The sequence below is a fragment of the Phacochoerus africanus genome, chromosome 9 (genome assembly GCF_016906955.1).
Source record: "Phacochoerus africanus isolate WHEZ1 chromosome 9, ROS_Pafr_v1, whole genome shotgun sequence".
Lineage (NCBI taxonomy): Eukaryota > Metazoa > Chordata > Mammalia > Artiodactyla > Suidae > Phacochoerus > Phacochoerus africanus.
Window position 1 is genome coordinate 81599462 of NC_062552.1, and position 19691 is coordinate 81619152.

General features: G+C 34.3%; 1 protein-coding gene and 1 pseudogene across 1 annotated transcript; one reads left to right on the forward strand and one right to left on the reverse strand.

The window, feature by feature from the left end:
* Nucleotides 1-1048: 1048 nt before the first annotated feature.
* On the forward strand, nucleotides 1049-1965 carry LOC125136525 (olfactory receptor 4K14-like; annotated as a pseudogene).
* Nucleotides 1966-18558: 16593 nt separating this feature from the next.
* Nucleotides 18559-19464, reverse strand: LOC125136470 (olfactory receptor 4F6-like). The gene has a single exon (XM_047797295.1). It carries the CDS (start codon nucleotides 19462-19464, stop codon nucleotides 18559-18561), a length of 906 nt encoding a protein of 301 aa, XP_047653251.1.
* Nucleotides 19465-19691: the final 227 nt, after the last annotated feature.

Consider the following 19691-nt stretch of genomic DNA (forward strand, 5'->3'; position numbering starts at 1 on the left):
AATATCATTATTCTATTTGGAGGTGAATAAGTGGTGATTTCCGAAGTTTAACTTCACGTTCATTCAGTAGTAATAGTCAAAGCCATACTTTGCTTACACGTGTCTGTACCTTATTTTAATTTTAAAAAATATATTTTTAACTTTTATGGTAATATTTCAAAACCTAGTGATTCCCTAGAATCCATCAATATAATTGAAGTTAAATATTTTCTTTTGATAAGCTTGCATTATAAGGAGCTTCCATTCAGAGTTCATCAAGTCAGAACCTGAGCCTGATTACCTTCCACATTGGTTAATTTCTTTCTCCCATAAATCTCCACTGACATTTTTTTTTCTAATCTAGTTTACTAAATTAGTCCCATTTAATTGTGATCCTAATCAAAGATAAATATGTGCCTGATTGTGCATTTGAATTATGCCATTGTATTCACTGTATGGCTGTCTATATAGCTTCTCTCCTAAAGGTTTTTCCAACACATATTTTAAAATATTAAGCTAAAAATCTAACTCTATGTCTTAAAGAAGAGGTTCAACTGAGGCTTAAGGAATCATTATGCATAATATAGAAAAATTGTAATTTTGTGCCAGATCATTTGTTTTGAATTTCTATTTCTGTTCACCATCATCTTCCTAAGTAGGTGACTTAAGTTTTAGCTACTAAGTTATAATGACTGTTGGTGGTAGGGCACTAAGTTTCTTTTCACTAGTGTAATGGACTGAAGCTAGTCATGGAGTAATGAACTGAACCCTTTCATTTTGCTTTCACATTTCCTCCTTGTGAGAGTACCCTCTCAATCATTTACAAGACTCATCTTGGAAAGTCAGTTTTAGACATTTAATTCTCTTTGTGGCACAGTACCATGAGCATTTTGCCAAGATTTGTCTTCACATTTACCTTTTCACATTCAGATATTGATGTGAGATATCAATGACAGTTAAACTTCTTTATGATAGAATTTCAGCCAAAATTTTAAATTACATATCTTTCCCATTCTACTAACTGACAATCTATCCTTCTCTCTAGCTTCTTTTAGAGAACACACTGAATTAAATGGATACAGGAAATCTGTCCGTAGTGTCAGAATTCGTGCTTCTGGGACTTTGCCAGTCATGGACTATGCAGGTCTTACTCTTACTGGTATTTTTTATCCTTTTCCTGATCATCGTATCTGGAAATATCGCCATCATGATCTTAATCATCATTGACACCCATTTGCATTCCCCTATGTATTTCTTACTGGCCAATCTGTCCTTTGTTGATATGTGGCTTTGTTCAATCACTACTCCTAAGATGATTACAGATTTTGTCAGAGAAAAATGACTATTTCCTTTGGAGGCTGCATGTGCCAGGTCCTCCTTGTACATTTTTTTGGAGGTGGTGAGATGGTACTATTGGTGGTAATGGCTTATGACCGCTATGTGGCCATCTGCAAGCCTCCCCACTATTTGACCATTATGAACGTGCAAAAGTGCATTGGGCTTGTGGCGATTTCCTGGACCACTGGCTTTGTGCATGTCCTAAGTCAAATGGCCGTGATTATGCAATTGCCTTTTTGTGGCCCCAGGGAAACTGACAGCTTCTTCTGTGATATACCACTGATCATCAGGCTTGCCTGCATAGATTCCCATAGCTTGGGAATATTAATGAATGCTGACAGTGGGGTTCTGACCACGACCTGCTTCATAGTGTTGCTGATGTCCTACATGTACATTCTTCTTACTGTTCATCAAAGCTCTAAAACTGGTGTATCTAGGGCACTCTCTACCTGCACTGCACATATCACAGTGGTAGTGCTCTTCTTTGGGCCCTGCATCTTCATCTACGTGTGGCCACTCAGCATCACCTGGGTGGACAAATTTCTTGCTGTGTTTTACTCTATCTTTACACCTCTCCTAAATCCAGCCTTTTATACCCTAAGGAATAAAGAGATAAAAAATGCTATGAGGAGATTCAAAAGCTACTAATTGCAATGCAAGGAAAATATTTAATGCCTAGAAACCTCACTGTAGGCTCTTCAAATTTAAAATACATAGACCTTATAAAATAGGGTGAAAATTCTAGGCACTCAATTTATATCTACATGTTATGGCTATCTCTAAGTGCAAGAATAGGGCTAATATAATTCAAGGAATTTCAACCTTATTAATCAACCAGTAGAACACCTTGAACTATTTCCCTTTCATTCCAACACTAATGATTGTTCTCTATGAAGAGACTGTCTAATCAGTCTTCCTATGCCTTGAACTACATTAACTGAGAAGCTGAAATGCTTGATAAACTTCTCTTGAATCATCTCCTAACTCTATTTGTTTCTGTTACATTGAGTCCTCCTGTCAAACCTTTCATTTAACCTCTTGTCAAGAGGCAACTGAATTATTATTAACTCAATCCTCTATACAAATACCAGTGAAAAGTAGTAGGGGGAAAATAAAGAGAATGAAATAACAGTGGAACAGTACCTAAGGAATAAAGCGAAAGTTTGAATAACAGCAGAGGTTATTCTGTGTTTGGTTTCCAATAACTCAATAAAAGTAAAAAAACAAAACAAAACAAAAACAAAAAGCATAGTATTTATGCTTTGAATCATTATTAACCATTTGTATAGAAGTTCTGAAATGTACGCTCCTTAATAGCCGGGGCCATGCATTACCTGGTAAATTCTTGAATGTGCAATACTTATTATAGCAATTAATACATAATAAACATTCCACAAATATATTTTAATTTATATATAAAGGATGATTTTTTCATTCAAATACCCATATCATTTATTAATCACAGTGTATTAAAATAATATTTTATCATTAATTAAAAATTCCTAAGAATTTCAAATTACAAAAGAAATTTACTTTATTCTAGAATCATAAATTAAGTAGATTGAAATTCAGTTGTAGAAATCAGCAATAAAATTCCTAAAATAAAAATATGGCACATATAGATTTTATTTCACTTAATGTGGGAACGAAATAGAAAAAAGTGGCAGAATAATAATAATAACATAATGTACTTATCTAACAATTAAATATCAGAAAGAGAAAGTTGAAAAAAATCTCTTTTAAAATTGTATTAAAAATCAAAATATCTGAAAATAGACATAACCATGGAGGTGAAAGACTGATATGCTGAGAAATGGAAAAAACTGATAAAGGAAACTGAAGCTGATTCAAAGGAATGGAAAGACCCTATACTCTTAGATTGGAAGAATTAATATTATTAAAATGGCCATATTACCCAGAGTAATCTACAGATTTAATGTGATCCCTAGTAAAACATCTTTGATATTTTTAACAGAACTAGAGCAAATAATCCTAATATCTACATGGAACCACAAAAGATCAAGAGTTGCCAAAGTAATACTGAGGAAAAAGAACAAAGCTGAAGGCCATAAACCCTCTAGACTTCAGAGAATACTATAAAGCTACAGTAATCAAAACAGTATGGTATTGGCACAAAAATAGACACATAGATCAATAGAACAGAATATAGAGCCCAGAAATGAACCCACATGCCTATGGTTGATTTATCTATGACAAGGGAGGCAAAAATATAAATGAATAAAAGACAGTTTTGTCAACAAGTGGTGCTAGGAAAGCTGGACAGTTACATGTAAATCAATAAAATTAGAATACTCTCCCATGCTACATACAAAAGTAAACTCAAACATTGCTTAAAGACCTAAATATAAGACCTGACACTATAAAACTCCTGGAAGGGAACATGGGCAAAACATTCTTAGACATAAATAGTAGCAATATTTTGTTAGATTAATCTCTCAAGGCAAAATAAATAAAAGCAAAAATAAACAAATGAGGCCCAATTAAACTTAAAAGCTTTTTCACAGAAAAGGAAAACACAAACGACATGAAAAGACAACCCACAGACTGGGAGAAAATATTTGCAAACAACTGAATGACAAAGGGTTAACATCCAAAATATACAAAGAGCTCATGTAACACAATATCAAAACAAACAAATATAAAATCAATTAAAAAAAAGAAGATCTAAATAGGCATTTATTCAAAGACACATAGATGGCCAACAGGCATATAAAAATTCTCAATATCACTATTTATTAGAGAAATGAGAATCAAAATCACAATGAGGTATCACCTCACATTGGTCAGAATATCTATCATCAAAAAGTCTACAAATAATAAATGCTGGAGAGGGGTGTGGAGAAAAGGTAATGCTCCTACACTATTGATGGGAATGTAAGTGGGTACAGCCACTATGGGAAACAGTAAGGAGTTTTCTTTAAAAACAAAAATAGAATTGCCAGATGATCCAGCAATCCCACTCCTGGGCATATATCCAGAAAACATGAAAACTCTAATTAGAGAAGATGCATGCACACCTATGTTCATAGCAACACTACTTACAAGACCAAGACATGGAAACAACCTAAGTGCCCATCAATAGATGACTGGTTTAAGAATATATGATATATATATAATGGAAAGTTAGTCATAAAAAGAATGAAATATTGACATTTTCAAGCAAGATGGATGAACCTAGAGAAAATCATACTGAGTCAGAGAAAGTGATTCTACACAATATTATGTGTTATCACTTATGTGTAGAATCTAGAGAAATAAATGTATATACAAAACAGAAACAGACTCACAGACATAGAAAGAAAAAACTTATGGTTACTAAAGGGAAAATGGAGGATAAGGGATAAATGAGGATTATTGGACTAACAGATACAAACTACTAGTGCATAAAGTAGATAGGCATCAAGAATTTACTGTATGGTACAGGGAATTATATTCAATATCTTCTAATAACCTATAATGGAAAATAATCTGAAAAAAACATTATATAATATACAAACATATATATCATCTATGTTATATATACACATACACATATGTAACTGAATCACTTTGCTGCACAGCTGAAAATAACATTTAATCAACAATACTTCAAGTTAAAAGTAAAGAAATTAAAACAATTTCAACAAAAATAATGTATTATCCTTGAATGCCTGCTTTATGCTAGTATATTATGGATAATATTTGCTATTATTCCCAAATTATGAAGAAGAAAATGAGATTCAGAAACATAAAATAAAGTACCTCAAGATAAGCCATTTGTTCTTAACTTATGGATTCAAAGACCAATTTTATTTCAAAAACTGTGTATTTATTATACAACACAATACAGCAGAAAATTATTTTCTACAATGAAAGTGAGAGTAAATTATGCCAAGAATAAAATACCAGAGTATCATTATCAATATAACAATGTAAAAACTTATTGGAAACAGCATCATTTGCAAGCTGATTTGATCATGCACTCTAAATTGGGAATGAGAGAAACATCACCAAGGACATGTCTGCACAGAGATAGTTGAATGTACTACAACTGGACCATTTGGCTGACTCTATCTTACTGTAGCTTCAGTCCATTCTCATGGGTAAACCAATTCCATCCACATGGGTATAGCCATTCATTTTCTGCATTGCCATCACTGTATTTTTTAAACATCTTTTTTTCTACCCAGAATACTGAGTATCTTCTTACTTCTGTCTATCCTTATAAAATAAAAATAAGTGTTAAGTACTATTTGCATGGGTTTTCTAATATTCTGAAAGTAGAAAAGGCATGAAAAATGCAGTTTATATTGTCTTGTATAATTTTCCACAATAAAATTCAAGTATTACAGGTTTTCAACTCAAACATTATAGTCATTTTCTAAGTGACTAAAATGCTATGCTATCTAAGGTTACTATTTACACACTTATCAGAAAGGATAATTATCGGTAATTATTACTGGTTTATTTTATAATCATCCTCAAAGATACTAATACAGAGAATAGTTTTACCCATTCTCTAGCCAAACTTAAATGAGCAGTAGTCAGTCTTAATTCCCAATTTAATGAAAATAGAGAGATGGGATAAAGATGGTGGAATAGAAGGACTGGAGCTCAACTTCTCTCATAAAAATAACTAAATTACAACCAAATGCTAAGCAACCTTCACCCAAATGGACTGGAAACTTTCAAAAAGATATCCTACTCCAGAAGCCAATTTAATGAAAATATAATCTACTCTGGTGGAAGTATTTAAAGAGGTAGTGATCAGAAGCAAAAATTTGTGAGTGGGTTATTAGGTATAACAGTGCAAGGATTTAGTACTATTTTCTGTATCTTGATTTCAAAATCAGAGAATTAAGATCTCATCTCCCAAAGGAGCCATAAAGGGGTACTCTTTATGCATTCCACTTGCTGTTTATGGGTGATCAGGTACATGTTAAGCTTGTAAATTCCACATCCAAAAAGCCCATTGCTACGGCTATTTTGCTGATTAAATGTTTTCTTGATCAAGTGGAATGTTTAGCAACACCTAATTTCAAACCTTAGTCATTTTGGATAAAAGTTCAGTTAGCAAGCACTGGAGTTGACTGGGAAAAGAGATTAACATGCACAGAACATGTCATCTGTCAACCTGATTTCTAAAGTTTCCTCTGTAGTGGGTACCCTAAGGTGAGAATTCATGTGAAACACATATTTTACATCATCTGTGCCCATTCTGAGAGGTCCAATAGCAGAATTCCTCCGCAGGAATTCTTTGCCACCAGACTTCCAATTCTATGTGTGATAAGCACTGACTACCTAATCAAACCATTAGTAATTTTTCATGAATTAGTACACATCTAAGCTTCTAGCCAAAGTGGAAAACCAAATGACTGTGTGCATTTCTTCTGAGAATTTCTCCTCATCACTGTTTTTTAGGGTCATAATCACAATACTAACCGTAACTAACATATTTAACGGTAATATTTCATTAAATTGGGGATATAAAACTGCAGACTTTCACTTATAGCTTCTGTCAACATGTGCAAAACCAACTGTATATTCAGGCACAAATTTAAAGTTTTCATTCCCCTGGTTATAAGGAATTCTCTATGTAGCCATAGATGTATATTGAGGGGGAGAAGTCAATTGGACAGTAGTAGTTGTTGAAATAATTGAGCCATAAGCTAATACAATTTGTTCATGCCTCTGGACCTGCTTATGACTGATCTCTTATGTACAATTCCCACTTGATGATATAATGCTCTATTTGTACCTGCATTTAATGGCTTGAATAGTGATATACTGGTTGTGTTGAAGGAAGTCATCAAAAAGACATGACCACCATTTTGCCTGACGAGCTGGAGGCTTTTTTTCCCTCCTCGGTCCTTACAGTGTGTGTGATTTCCCTGCCCTAGAGACTGCCCCAAGGACATATCCTTGAAATAGCAATGTGGTATTGAAGAAGTGTCTGTGCTGTGTACAAGACCAAACCCAGTTAAGGTCTCTATATAAAGTTTTAAGATTTGATGGGTGGGTGCTAAAATCTACTCATCTCACAGCCACCCAGGACAAGCCTTCTGGAGTAAGTTCCTTGCTTATTAAACCTTCTGCTTACCAATCAAGAGTGATCTGTCTCTTTCTTCTCTCCCTGCTCCCAGTGACTAGAGAGTTCACATCCAGAAATCTCCTGAGAAGACTGCAGCCCAACAGACAGCTAGCTTAGATCACATGATCACTTGAGGCTCAAGTTTAGGTATTTAATAACTACCAGAGCTCAGTAAGATGGTAATTGTACCCCTAGAAACTTTACTGAAGTTGTTTATGTCCAACTATCTGTCCAGATATATCTAAGGCATTCCAAATACTTGCTTTTTCCTCATCAGTATGTCCAATTAGAATTGCCACCCCAATGTAGTAGATCAGTATAACGTTTTGTGGAATGTTGAGACAATCAAGATTTCTGCTGAATATATAACAGATGAATTTTAGGTACATAAATTATATCTCTATAATTATATAACATTTTAAATATTTTTAAGTCTATCAACTATACAAATAAGAAATGTAAGAACATGGAATAAAAGCAAAGAACACCACCAAATCTGTTAACTGTAGCTATCCTCTGGCCCCTTGGCCTCTCTCAACAATAGCTTTGCATCTGATAATTACAGCTGCCATTTTTAATAAAGAATGGTACCATTCATATCTTCTAATTGTGTGGATGTTTTTGCTAATAACACAGATATTCCCATCACACTGGAGAAAATAATACAGAAATGGCAATAAGAATCCTGGAGTTGGTTAGAGTTACCAGGTTTGCGAAAAGGAATTGATGTTTGATTTTAAAAATAAAATTATTCTAATTTTCAGGAAGAAAAAAATGATGTGCACCATCAACTCTTATACTTAAGAGTTCAACTTAATAAATACAACCATAAAGATGCCTCCAGTTAATAAGTTAACTTCAAAATAACCTTTTAAATGTAATAGTGAAAAGAAATATTTTAGAACCTCCTAGCTGGTTCCAAACAGTAATGCAGAAAATAGATTGTGTGATCATTCTCTGAACCATGAACGCTCTGGTTATTTAGAGGAAAAACAAAAACCTTTACTCACATTTCTTCTACTCTTTTCCTTCCTTCTCCTTGCATCTTTTATGGCTCTGTGCTGGCTACATTAAATATAGAATTTAAAATTTAATACACAGAATCTGAAGTTCATTCAAGGAGAGTAAGGACACTTAAAATCATATTATATGAGGAATGTTTGAAAAAATTAGGTTAGCCTAAAGAAAAAAAAAGAAATGTGGAATATATAGATGGAGGTGGGGAAAATTACAATTCAGATCCTCTCCCCCAACTCCAATGCAGCGGTGCAGGGGTTCTGTCAGGGAAACAGGTTCTAAAGACCCTCTTCTGAGGTGGCTGACTGCATTTGGAATAGAGCATAGAGAATCCCATGACTAAGGACATTATCAAAAAATACAGATATCTTATTTCAGAGCAATAAGAGGGTGTTGACTTTCCACAATACTGGTAGCTGCAAGCAAAAGAGTGCAGAGGCCAGAAATTTGGCAAAAAGAACCTGTCGAAAACCCTTCTGACCCTGAGAGTCAGGAAGGCTGTTTGCATGTGCTAGGCTGCACCCACTAGTACCAATAAGGGCTAAGACTTCTGGGCACAAGGATATAAGCACAATCTTTGAACAACACTGCCTGAAAAATAAGCTACTCTGATCCTGAGACAACTCCTAGAAAGCCAGCATTGAAAAAAATACACACATCTCTCTGGAAGTTTGGAAGATGGAGTACATTTTAATCACAAATATATTTGCATTCATTATTAAGCAATGGCCTTAATTTCACAAACTTCACAAATTAAATTATAATTTCGCAACCTATGAAATTAAATTTTGTGGCTGATTTCAGCAAAATTACATCTGTACCTACAATAAACAAAGTATTATTTAAAAGCTGCCATAGAATTTTTCTGGTTCTCAGACCATAACTTGGAATGAACCTTTAGATATCTAAGTTCATCATTTCTTTCTGTGAGCATTCAGAAAAATCCATCATATGCCATACTTTTGTAATTATTAAAGTATAGTTGATTTACAATGTTTTGTCAAGTTCTGTTGTACAGCAAAGTGACCCAATCACACACATTTCTCTGTGCTGTACAGTACGGTCCCATTGCCCATCCATTCAAAATATTACAGTCTGCATCGAAAAAAACCTCCAAATTGCCTGTCCATATCACTCACTTCCCTTTCCCCTTAGGAATCCCAAGTCTGCTTTCCTTGGCCATGATCTGTTTCTTTTTTGTTTGTTTTTAAGATAGGATCATCTGTTCCATTTTTACATTGCATACATCAGTGATATAATATGACATTTGTCTTTTTCTTTCTGGCTTACTTCACTTACTATGAGAGTCTCTAATTCCATCCATATTGCTGCAAATGGCATTAGTTTAGGCTTTGGACAAAATTCAACAGCCATTTCTTATAAAAACTCTTCAGAGAGTGGTGATAGAAAGAACCTACCTCAAATAATAAAACCATATATGATAAACATACAGCTAACATCATTCTCAATGGTGAAAAATTGAAAACATTCCCACTAAGATCAGGGAAAAGACAAGGATGTCCACTTTCATGACTATTATTCAACATAGTTTTGGAAATCCTAGCCACAGCAGTCAGAGAAGAAGAAGAAATAAAAGGAATCCAAAATTGAAAAGAAGAAGTAAAACTAGTACTGTTTGTAGATGACATGATGCTATACTAAGGAAATCCTAAAGACAGTACCAAAAAAACTGTTAGAACTCATCAATGAATTTGGCAAAGTTGCAGGCTACAAAATTAATGCACTGAAATCAGTTGCATTTCTATATATTCATATTGAAAGATCAGAAAGAGAAATCAGAGAAATCATCCCATTTGCAATTGCATCAAAAAGAATAAAATACCTAGGAATAATGGCTACCTAAAGACATATATTCTGAAAACTATAAAACGTTGATGAAGGAAATCAAAGATAACACAAATGGATGGGAAGATAGACCATGCTATTGGATTGGAAGAATCAATATTGTCAAAATGACTATATACAATCTACATATTCAATGCAATCCTTATCACATTACCAAAGACATTCTTCACAGAACTAAATAGACATTTTCCCAAAAAAGACATGCATGGCCAACAGGCATATGAAAAAAATGCTCAATATCATTAATTATTAGAGAAATGCCAATCAAAACTACAATGAAATACCACTTCACACTAGTCAGAATGGCCATGATCAACAAGTCAACGAATGACAAATGCTGGAGAGAATGTGGGGAAAAGCATACCCTCCTTCCCTGTTGGTGGGAACGTAAATTGGTACAACCACTATGGAAAACAGTACAGATGATCCTCAGGAAACAAAATATAGAGGTACCATATGACACAGCAATACCACTGCTAGGCATACAACCAGACAAAATTTTCACTGAAAAAGATACATGCACCCCTATGTTCACAGCAGCACTACTCCCAATAGCCAAGACCATCAACAGATGAATGGATTAAGAAAATGTGGTATATATATATATACAATGGAATATTAGCCATAAGAAAGACAAACTAATGACACACTTCTTATAGTCACCATCAGTAACAAAATGGTAAAGCACAAGGTTATTAGCTCCAGTTGGCACTTTAATACAATCAGCAATAATAGTCATGATGCCACTGCTTGCTGATAGTTGGATTCATAGCATCTTATGTCACATTTGCAAGGAGCTCATCACTGTAATGATTTCCAAGGACAAGACCAAGGCAGTTGCAAAACCCTGTATTTGCCGGTCTGTTTCCCAGAAACATTTTAAAATGATTTTTAATGTTTTAATTATAGCATAGTTGGTTCATAATGTTGTGCCAATTTCTGCTGTACAGCAAAGTGACCTAGTCATACATATATACATATACATATATACATATTTTTTCTCATATTATCATCCATCAAGTTTTATCCCAAGAGATTTGATATAGTTTCCTGTGCTATATAGTAGGAACTCATGACTTATCAATCTAGAACCAATTCTGTTATGAATTTTTGAATTAGTCAGGAGACAAAAAATATACCAATTCTTTTAACAAAATAGTATCATTTAGAAATGTTGGTTAGCTAATTATTGAAAAACTAAAAATAATGCACATTATAAATGACACTAAGAGTTTTTAAAAAATTAAATGAAGAAGAAAAGCATTAACTTCTGGGCTGGAGAAATGAAAGGAAGAGTTTGTCATTATTAAAACTTAGAAACTTAGAGAAGGATCCTGTGAACTTGAAACTAAGAACTATGAAAAGAGGGAGTGGACAATGCTAGTATTTTTGAGAAGCCTAACTTCTCTCAGCCAGCTTCTGTAAAATACCTTCTCATTCTTATGATAGGGTATGGATACAATGCATAAATTATACAAAAATGCTTACAAGCATCTTACACAAAATAAATATGCACTAAAAAAACTCCCAAATGTTATCCATTATTGTTCTGGTAAAATAAAAACTATGATTTTCCAAGACCCAAGGGTCCTGCATAATGTGATTTCCATCTACCAGCCACATCTCATACCACTCTCCCCTTCCTCATCTCAGTTTCTCCAGGCTACAAATGAAAAAAATATATATATATCTGTACAATACAATCCTATAAGTGTGAAGTACATTTCCATAGAACTGATCTACATATTTTTAGTATTTATTTTACTTACTTACTTTAGACAATGGTTAATTTAAAATGGTACCAAGGCACACTTCACTAAAGAAAGAATAGATACACGGTGCTTCATCAAAACTAAAATCTTATGTTATGTCAAAGGATACAATCAAGAAAATAAAAATAAAACCTACAGATGAGAGCAAATAAATCATATATCTGATAAGGGTTTTGTAGTAGACTGAATGATGGCCCTCAAAAAGATAGGTCTATATCCTAATTTCTGAAACTATCAAGGTAGTCTTATTTGGAAAAAGGGTTTTTGCAAATGTAATAAAGATCCTGAGGGGAGATCATCTCGGAAAACCTAGGTGGCCTCTAACTCAATAATAAGTGTCATAATCAGAGACAGAAGAGGAGAAAAGAAAAATACAGGGAAGGTCATGTGAAGATGAAGGTAGAGATTGCAGTTATATAATCACAAACTAGAAAACACCCAGAGCCACCAAAACCTGCAAGTGGCAAGGAAGGATTCTCTCCTAGAACCTCAAGAGGGAGCATCGCCTGCCAACACACTGATTTCAGATTTCTAGCCTCCCAAACTGTGAGCGAATAAATTTCTGTTGTTTTAAAACACCAAGTTTGTAGTAATTTGTTATGGTAGCCCTAGAAAACTAATGCTGGTCTAGCATGCAAAATATATTAAGACTTCCTAAAACTCGACAATAAAAAAAGCAATCAATCCAATTTAAAAATGAGTGGAAGATTTGAATCGATCTTCCTTTTAAGAAGATAGGAATGTGGTGAACCAAGAAGAACGTGAAAAAAATTCTCAACCTCATTAGTCATTAGGGGAATGATAATTAAAAACACAATGAAATATAGTTCCACACTCAGTGGTCACAATAAAAACTAATAAAATAAAATATCAAGTATTAAGGAGTTCCTACCATGGCTCAGCAGGTTAAGCACCTGATGTTGTCTCTGTAAGGATGGAGGTTCAATCCCTGGTCTTGCTCAGTAGGTTAAGGATCTGGCATAACCACAAGTGGCAGAGTAGGTCACAGATACAGCTCAGATCCGTTGTTCCTGTGTCTGTGGCATAGGTCTGAGGGGCAGCTCCAATTCAACCCCTAGCCTAGGAACTTCCATATGCCTCAAATGTGGCCATAAAAAGAAGAAAAATGTATATATCAAATGTTGATAAGATTATGGAAAAACTGGAATGTTCATACAGTACTAGTGTGAATGTAAAATGGTACAGTCACTGTGGAAAGGAGTTTGGTGGAATCTCCAAATGTTAAACACAAGGTACCTAGGTTTTGAAACAAAAAAAAAAATGTGCACAAATGTTTGTAGAAACACTATGAACAAGAACCAAGAGGTTGAGGCAATCTAAACCTCCATCAACTATGAATGGATGAACAAATGCAATATATCCATACTGGAATATTATTCCACCATAAAAAGAGAAGAAATTCTGATAAACCCTTGCGATCCTTCGTTCTTCCTGCCTGCTGCCCCACGTTGGGTACCACTTGCGGAGACCAGCTCAGCAAGATGGGGCTGAAGAACAGGTGCTGTGAAACTTAAGGGAAAAAGTTAACTTAAAACAAAATACAGAGACATTTATCTGAAGTAAAGGGGGGAACTGGGGGACTCAAGGTCTCAGGGACCAAGAGCACTGCCTCAAGAAACCACACTGCTTTTATTGTGCTCTTTAGGATTATGTCAAGTGAGGAGGGGGCTATAGGTGGAGGATATAGGGTTTTTTAAATTATTTTATAAGTTCTTTTATTATTTTAAAGTCACATAGCTGGTAGATGGTTAAGTTTTTACTCTGACCTTTAGGCATTTAACAGTCATTAGCATTTGAGTTAGCTATCTATGCATAGCATTTCAGAGAATCCTCACTGTGCTTCTGTAAATGGCATGTCTATTTGTGGCAACCTGGCCTGCCTAGGTTTGCACCTTGGTTCTCTTTACTAATGCATATTCTGCCAACGACCGCTCATAAACCACTTGGCCATGAGGTTCCTCTTTGTCTTATTCTTTAGAGGACATATAGTGCTTGTGCAAACAGTGTGCCAATCTGTACAGGTCAGTCAAGCCTAGATCAATGCATTATGTCCTCATTCAGCTGACCCTATGAATGACTTATGCCTTAGGTCTTTGTTCTTAAGCCTAAGTCATTTACCATCACTGTGACTGTTTTTAAGCAAGAAGATGGGGCAAAGTAAAGCAGGACAAGATGGAGTTTTCAGCAAAGAAGCTAAGAAAATATCGTAGAAACATGTCTCGGGACAATACACACGACACTATGGATGAACCTTGAAAATATTATGCTAAGTGAAAGAAGCCAGACACACAAAAGGCTGCTTAATTTAAGATTTCATTATATGAAATGTTTAAAACAGTAAAATTCATAGAGACAGAAAATGGATTAGTGGTTACCATAAGATAGGAGAAGAAGTAATTTGAGATTGACTGCTAACAGTTACAAAGTTTCTTTTGGGTGATGAAAATGTTTTTAAAAATAGAAAAGACAGATAGGAAGTGTTGCATTAGCCAGAAGTTATAAAGGACCCAGAATACAATTCACATACCACAGAGTTTTCTCTATTTATTGATCTGTGTTTATATAAAAGAAAAAAAAACCCTAAAATTTAGTATGTTAGAAATGTTGAAAGAAGATGTTAATTAGTTTTAAAATGTGCACTTTAAAAATTTTACTATCTGGTACAAGGCACTTTTTAAAATTTTAAACTTAAAAATTTTTAAATTCATTTATGCAATAAGCTTTCCCTGACCACCTACTGAAAGTACCCAATATATGCCAGATACTATGTCAAGTTCTTGCATAGAACTGTCACCTGCCTACAGGAAATAAACTCTTTGGTAAAGGAATTAGATATTAAATAACCAGTAACTGGTATGTGCACTTACACGTACACCTGAAAAAGTCTATTCTCCATTACTGAGACACAAATCTGATATATATCCATACACCCAGAAATCTAAATTAGGTACCTATATTATTTGAAAATTTCTACTTTCAGTCATTATAATTTCCACTTGACCTGTCACTGACTGAACATGGTTTGTCAATACCTTTTAATAGAACTGTTCTAATTTTTTATGCTTTTGCTTTCTTTTGTGTTATTATTAGGGTCTTTTCCACAACACTGTCTCTTTTGTTTGTTCTTTTTTTTAAATTTACTTTTGCATTGTTTTGGTATAACTTGACAACTTGTTGGAACACCTATTTTCTGTAATATCCTTAGTTCTCTTAAAAAAATTATGTGAGTTCTCAGTTTTATTATATTTTCCTACTCCTACTTTTTGCTGCTGGGAAAATCAACATATTTTCTACTTATTATTTTCCATCTGTCCCCCTTTAAAAATGTTTGATTTAACAGAGATGTAACACTTACATATCATCCTTTCATGTGTAGCCTCACTTTCAAGTCCTAAATTGTTAAGAGAATGCACTAAATCCTAAGCACCAGTATTGTGGAAAAATCGCCAAATAGCTCTTGACTGGACTGGATGAAGCTGATCCCCTAGATAACTCCTCAGGAAGTACTTATGTTTACCATTTTCAACAAAAGCTTTTATACTTAAAAATGTTTTTCTTTTATTCTACATACTTAAAAGACAGATTGGCTTTACATTAATTTTTTTATCTCACATTTCCTTGAATCTTTTGGAAATGTCATTCAATCATTGTCTTTTTTTCTATACCACTGTCAAGAAGTCACATACCAACCTGGTTTTCTCCCCTATTTAAGTTACTTATGTTACTTTGATAGGCATCTCAGAAGATATTCTATTTTAAATATGTAGTAATTTTACTAGGATGTGTCTGGAATTAACCATGTATGATCAATTTTTCCATGATGATTATGGCCTTTTATTTTAGATACATTAATAAAAGTTTATAAGATTAATTACACTGTGCTGCCACATTTTCAGAGTATACACATATTCAATATCATCTGCATAGTTCTATATAATATTCTCTGAAAATGTGTTAGCTCTCTATTTAATTAGGTTTTATTTTCTTGGTTCTTTTCATCTTTATCCCCTGAATCATTCACTGTAATTATGACCATGTCAATGCTCCTTTGTACCTAGTAGTTTATTCTTCATTTCTAAAATGACTTTGTTTTGATCAAATTTTGATCTGAGTTTAAGGTGGCTCTTAATTCTTATTCTATTGAGGTAACATTGGTTTATAACATTAAATAAATTTTGTATGTACAACATGATATTCCTGCTTCTCTGTATAGAGCAATGTGCTCACCATTAAAATTTTACTTTCCATTTTTTACCTCTTACTTTTCAGTTTCAATGTTTTTCCATTCATAAATTTTGAATTTCTGAGTCAGGTGTCCTTAAGTTTCTTGGATTGTAGGTTTAATGACATTTCATTTATGATGGACTACTGTCATATGATTGTCTCTGCTTTATGGTTGAAAGCAGTGTCAGTGTAGGTCCAGATTCCAAGAGAAATAGCTTTTTAATGAAAGTTAAATGATTCTCCAGGTGGCCTCATAAAAAAATCTCTTGTGACATTTTCAAAATGGAGGATTTTGCCTAAAAAATTTAAGATTTAGCTTCAGAAGCAGTATTGAACCTTAAAACTAGAAGATAAATAATTATTTTTTTCAAACATGAAAAGGGGAGACACAATGGATGATACTTTATTCTGTACAATTATAAAATGAGGAATAGCATGCGAAATATATTGTCTAAATTCTATCTCAGTATAAAAATATAATTTCAACAAGTAAATCTTTCCAAAAAGCACTGCTTTGCTTTGCATAGTGGTTCATCCCAGGCTTGCAAGTCTAAAGCACAATGTTTGAACACAGAGTGGTGTTCAGTACTATATGGTAACCATGATTGAACGTCACTGCATATGAGTTTCCTCACAATCATTTTCCAATCTCAGCCTATCTCTAATCTTTGATGAATATTAATTCTTTTTTAATATACATACATTCTTTTTCTCACATTATCCTCCACAAAGTTCTATCACAAGTAGCTAGGTATATAGTTCCCTATCCTATATAGCAGGATCTCACTGCTTATCCAAATGCATTAGTTTCCATCTATCAACCCCATATTCCCAATCTATCCCTCTCCCTTCCCCCCACCCTTGGCAACCACAAGTCTGTTGTCCAAGTCCATGAATTACTTTTCTGTGGAAAAGTTTATTTGTGTTGTCTATTAGATTCCAGATATAAGTGATATTATACGGTATTTGTCTTTCTCTTTCTGACTTACTTCATTTAGTGTAAGAGGCTCTAGTTATATACATGTTGCTGCAAAAGACTTTATTTTGTTCTTTCTTATGGCTGAGTAGTATTCCATCATGTATATATACCACATCTTCTTAATCCATTTCATCTGTTGATGGACATTTAGGTTGTTTCCCTGTCTTGGCTATTGTGAATAGTGCTGCTACGAACACAGGGGCACATGTATCTTTTTCAATGAAAGTTTTGTCCAGGTATATGCCAAATAGTGGGATTGCTGGGACATATGATAATTCTATATTTAGTTTTCTGAGGTACTTCTATACTGTTTTCCATAGTGGTTGTATCAATTTACATTCCCACCAACAGTGAGGGTTCCCTTTTCTTCACACCCTCTCCAGCATTGGTTATTTTTGACTTGTTAATGATGGCTATTCTGTGAGGTGGTACCTCATTAGTTTTGATTTGCCTTTATCTAATAATCAATGATGTTGAGCATTTTTTTCATGTGCTTGTTGGCCATCTGTATTTTCTTTGGATAAATGTCTATTAAATCTTAAATCATTCTTTTTTACAATCAGTACATATTTAAAGAGAATAGTTAAAAGTAATGTTGAAAGAATAAAGACATAATTTTGCCTTCTTACCCTCCAGATCTTAAAATGATCTCAAACATAAATAACTGTTTAACTGTTTGTCCATTTTGTTTTGGCATATGTGAATATTAGAATATATTTAATCCAATAATGAAGTTAAATATTCTTCAAAAATTATATTCACGTAACTGAGTATATCTATTTACATAAGTAACAAAGTAGGAAAGAAACAGAAGTAACAACAAACCAGAATCAATATAGAAAATAATCCTGCATTTCTAGGCCAAAAATACAGCAGAACCCAACATTATTTTTTAGTTGAGACTTTTTCAACCAATTACAGAAGAAAATATCAACAACGATTAGATACACAAATAGCTCACTGTGGCATGGAGTTCATTAAAAAATTCAAGATGTTCTGTGGAATATTTAAAATGTAAGTCACACAAAGTGTATTTTCTATTTTCTATATTTTAAAATCTTAAAACTATAAAATAGCTTGTAGATAATCAAATACATAATAACATATTTGGTGATTAACTTAAAATGAACTAAGCTTTTTGAGCTGCTGAAGAAAAGACAAATTGTCTCAAGATGGTATCATATTTTAATTTTTATAGTACTACTTACAGAATGTACCCACTTGCATTCTCCTGAGTTATTTAGGAGATCTTCTGTCAGCTCAGGAGCTGACTACTCAGTCTCCTCACTGCCATCTTCATGTCCTTGTCCCTCAATGTTTATAGCAGGATTCAGGAGGGGCGTAATCATAAAGTCCAAAATGGCAAGGAACTTCTCCACTGGCACCGTGGGAAATGGACACATGTAAACAAAGATGCATGGCCCAAAGAACAAAATCACCACACTGATGTGAGCCGACAGAGGAGAGAGAGCCTTGCACAAACCGCCTGAGGAGCATTTCCATACCGTCACCAGGATGAAAACATAGGAGACAATCAGTAAGAAGAAGGCACCCATAGAAATGAACCCACTGTTGGCAGTAACCATGAATTCCATTCTGTAGGTGTCTATGCAGGCAAGTTTGATAAATTGAGGAAGATCACAGTAAAAGCTATCTATTTCATTAGGACCACAAAATGGCAGATGGACCACAAAAGCTACCTGGACCACTGCGTGAAGGAGGCCAATAGCCCAAGTGCCACACAGAAGCAAAAGGCACATCTGGGGGCTCATGATGGTCAGGTAATGCAGGGGCTTACATATGGCCACATATCGGTCTAGGGCCATGGCAGTAAGCAGCACCATCTCAGATCCACCCAGGATGTGAGGGACAAATATCTGGTAGACACACCCCTGAAAGGATATGGTTTTGTGCCCAGAGCACAGATCAGAAATCATCTTAGGAACTGTTAAGGTAGAGACACACAAATCAATAAAGGAGAGGTTGGCTAAAAGGAAGTACATGGGGGAATGTAGATGAGGGTCAAAGATCACTGCAAACACAACAAGGAGGTTCCCTAGAACAATTGTTCCATAACACACTGTAGAGAAGGCAAGAAGGAAATCCTGTACTGGTCTGGAGGGAGAAAGTCCCAGGAACACGAATTCAGACACTGAAGAGTAATTTGTTTCATACATTGGCTTTATCTGGTGACACCTATAGACCAAAAAGAAAATAATAACCAAAGGATTTATCAAAAATTAATGTTTAAACAGATAAAAACTTTTATTTAAATCTGGTTTTAAGAATAAATCTTAACTAGTAGCCATGAAGATGTTTTGAAAAATTCATACAGAGATTTATCCTTCGCTAATATACCTACTAAGTTTAACTGCTATTCCTAGTGAACCTCTACCATGCTCCA

Excerpts from the sequence above, each read along its gene's own strand:
- LOC125136470 (XM_047797295.1), bottom strand. The coding sequence starts at position 19,464 with ATGTATGAAACAAATTACTCTTCAGTGTCTGAATTCGTGTTCCTGGGA.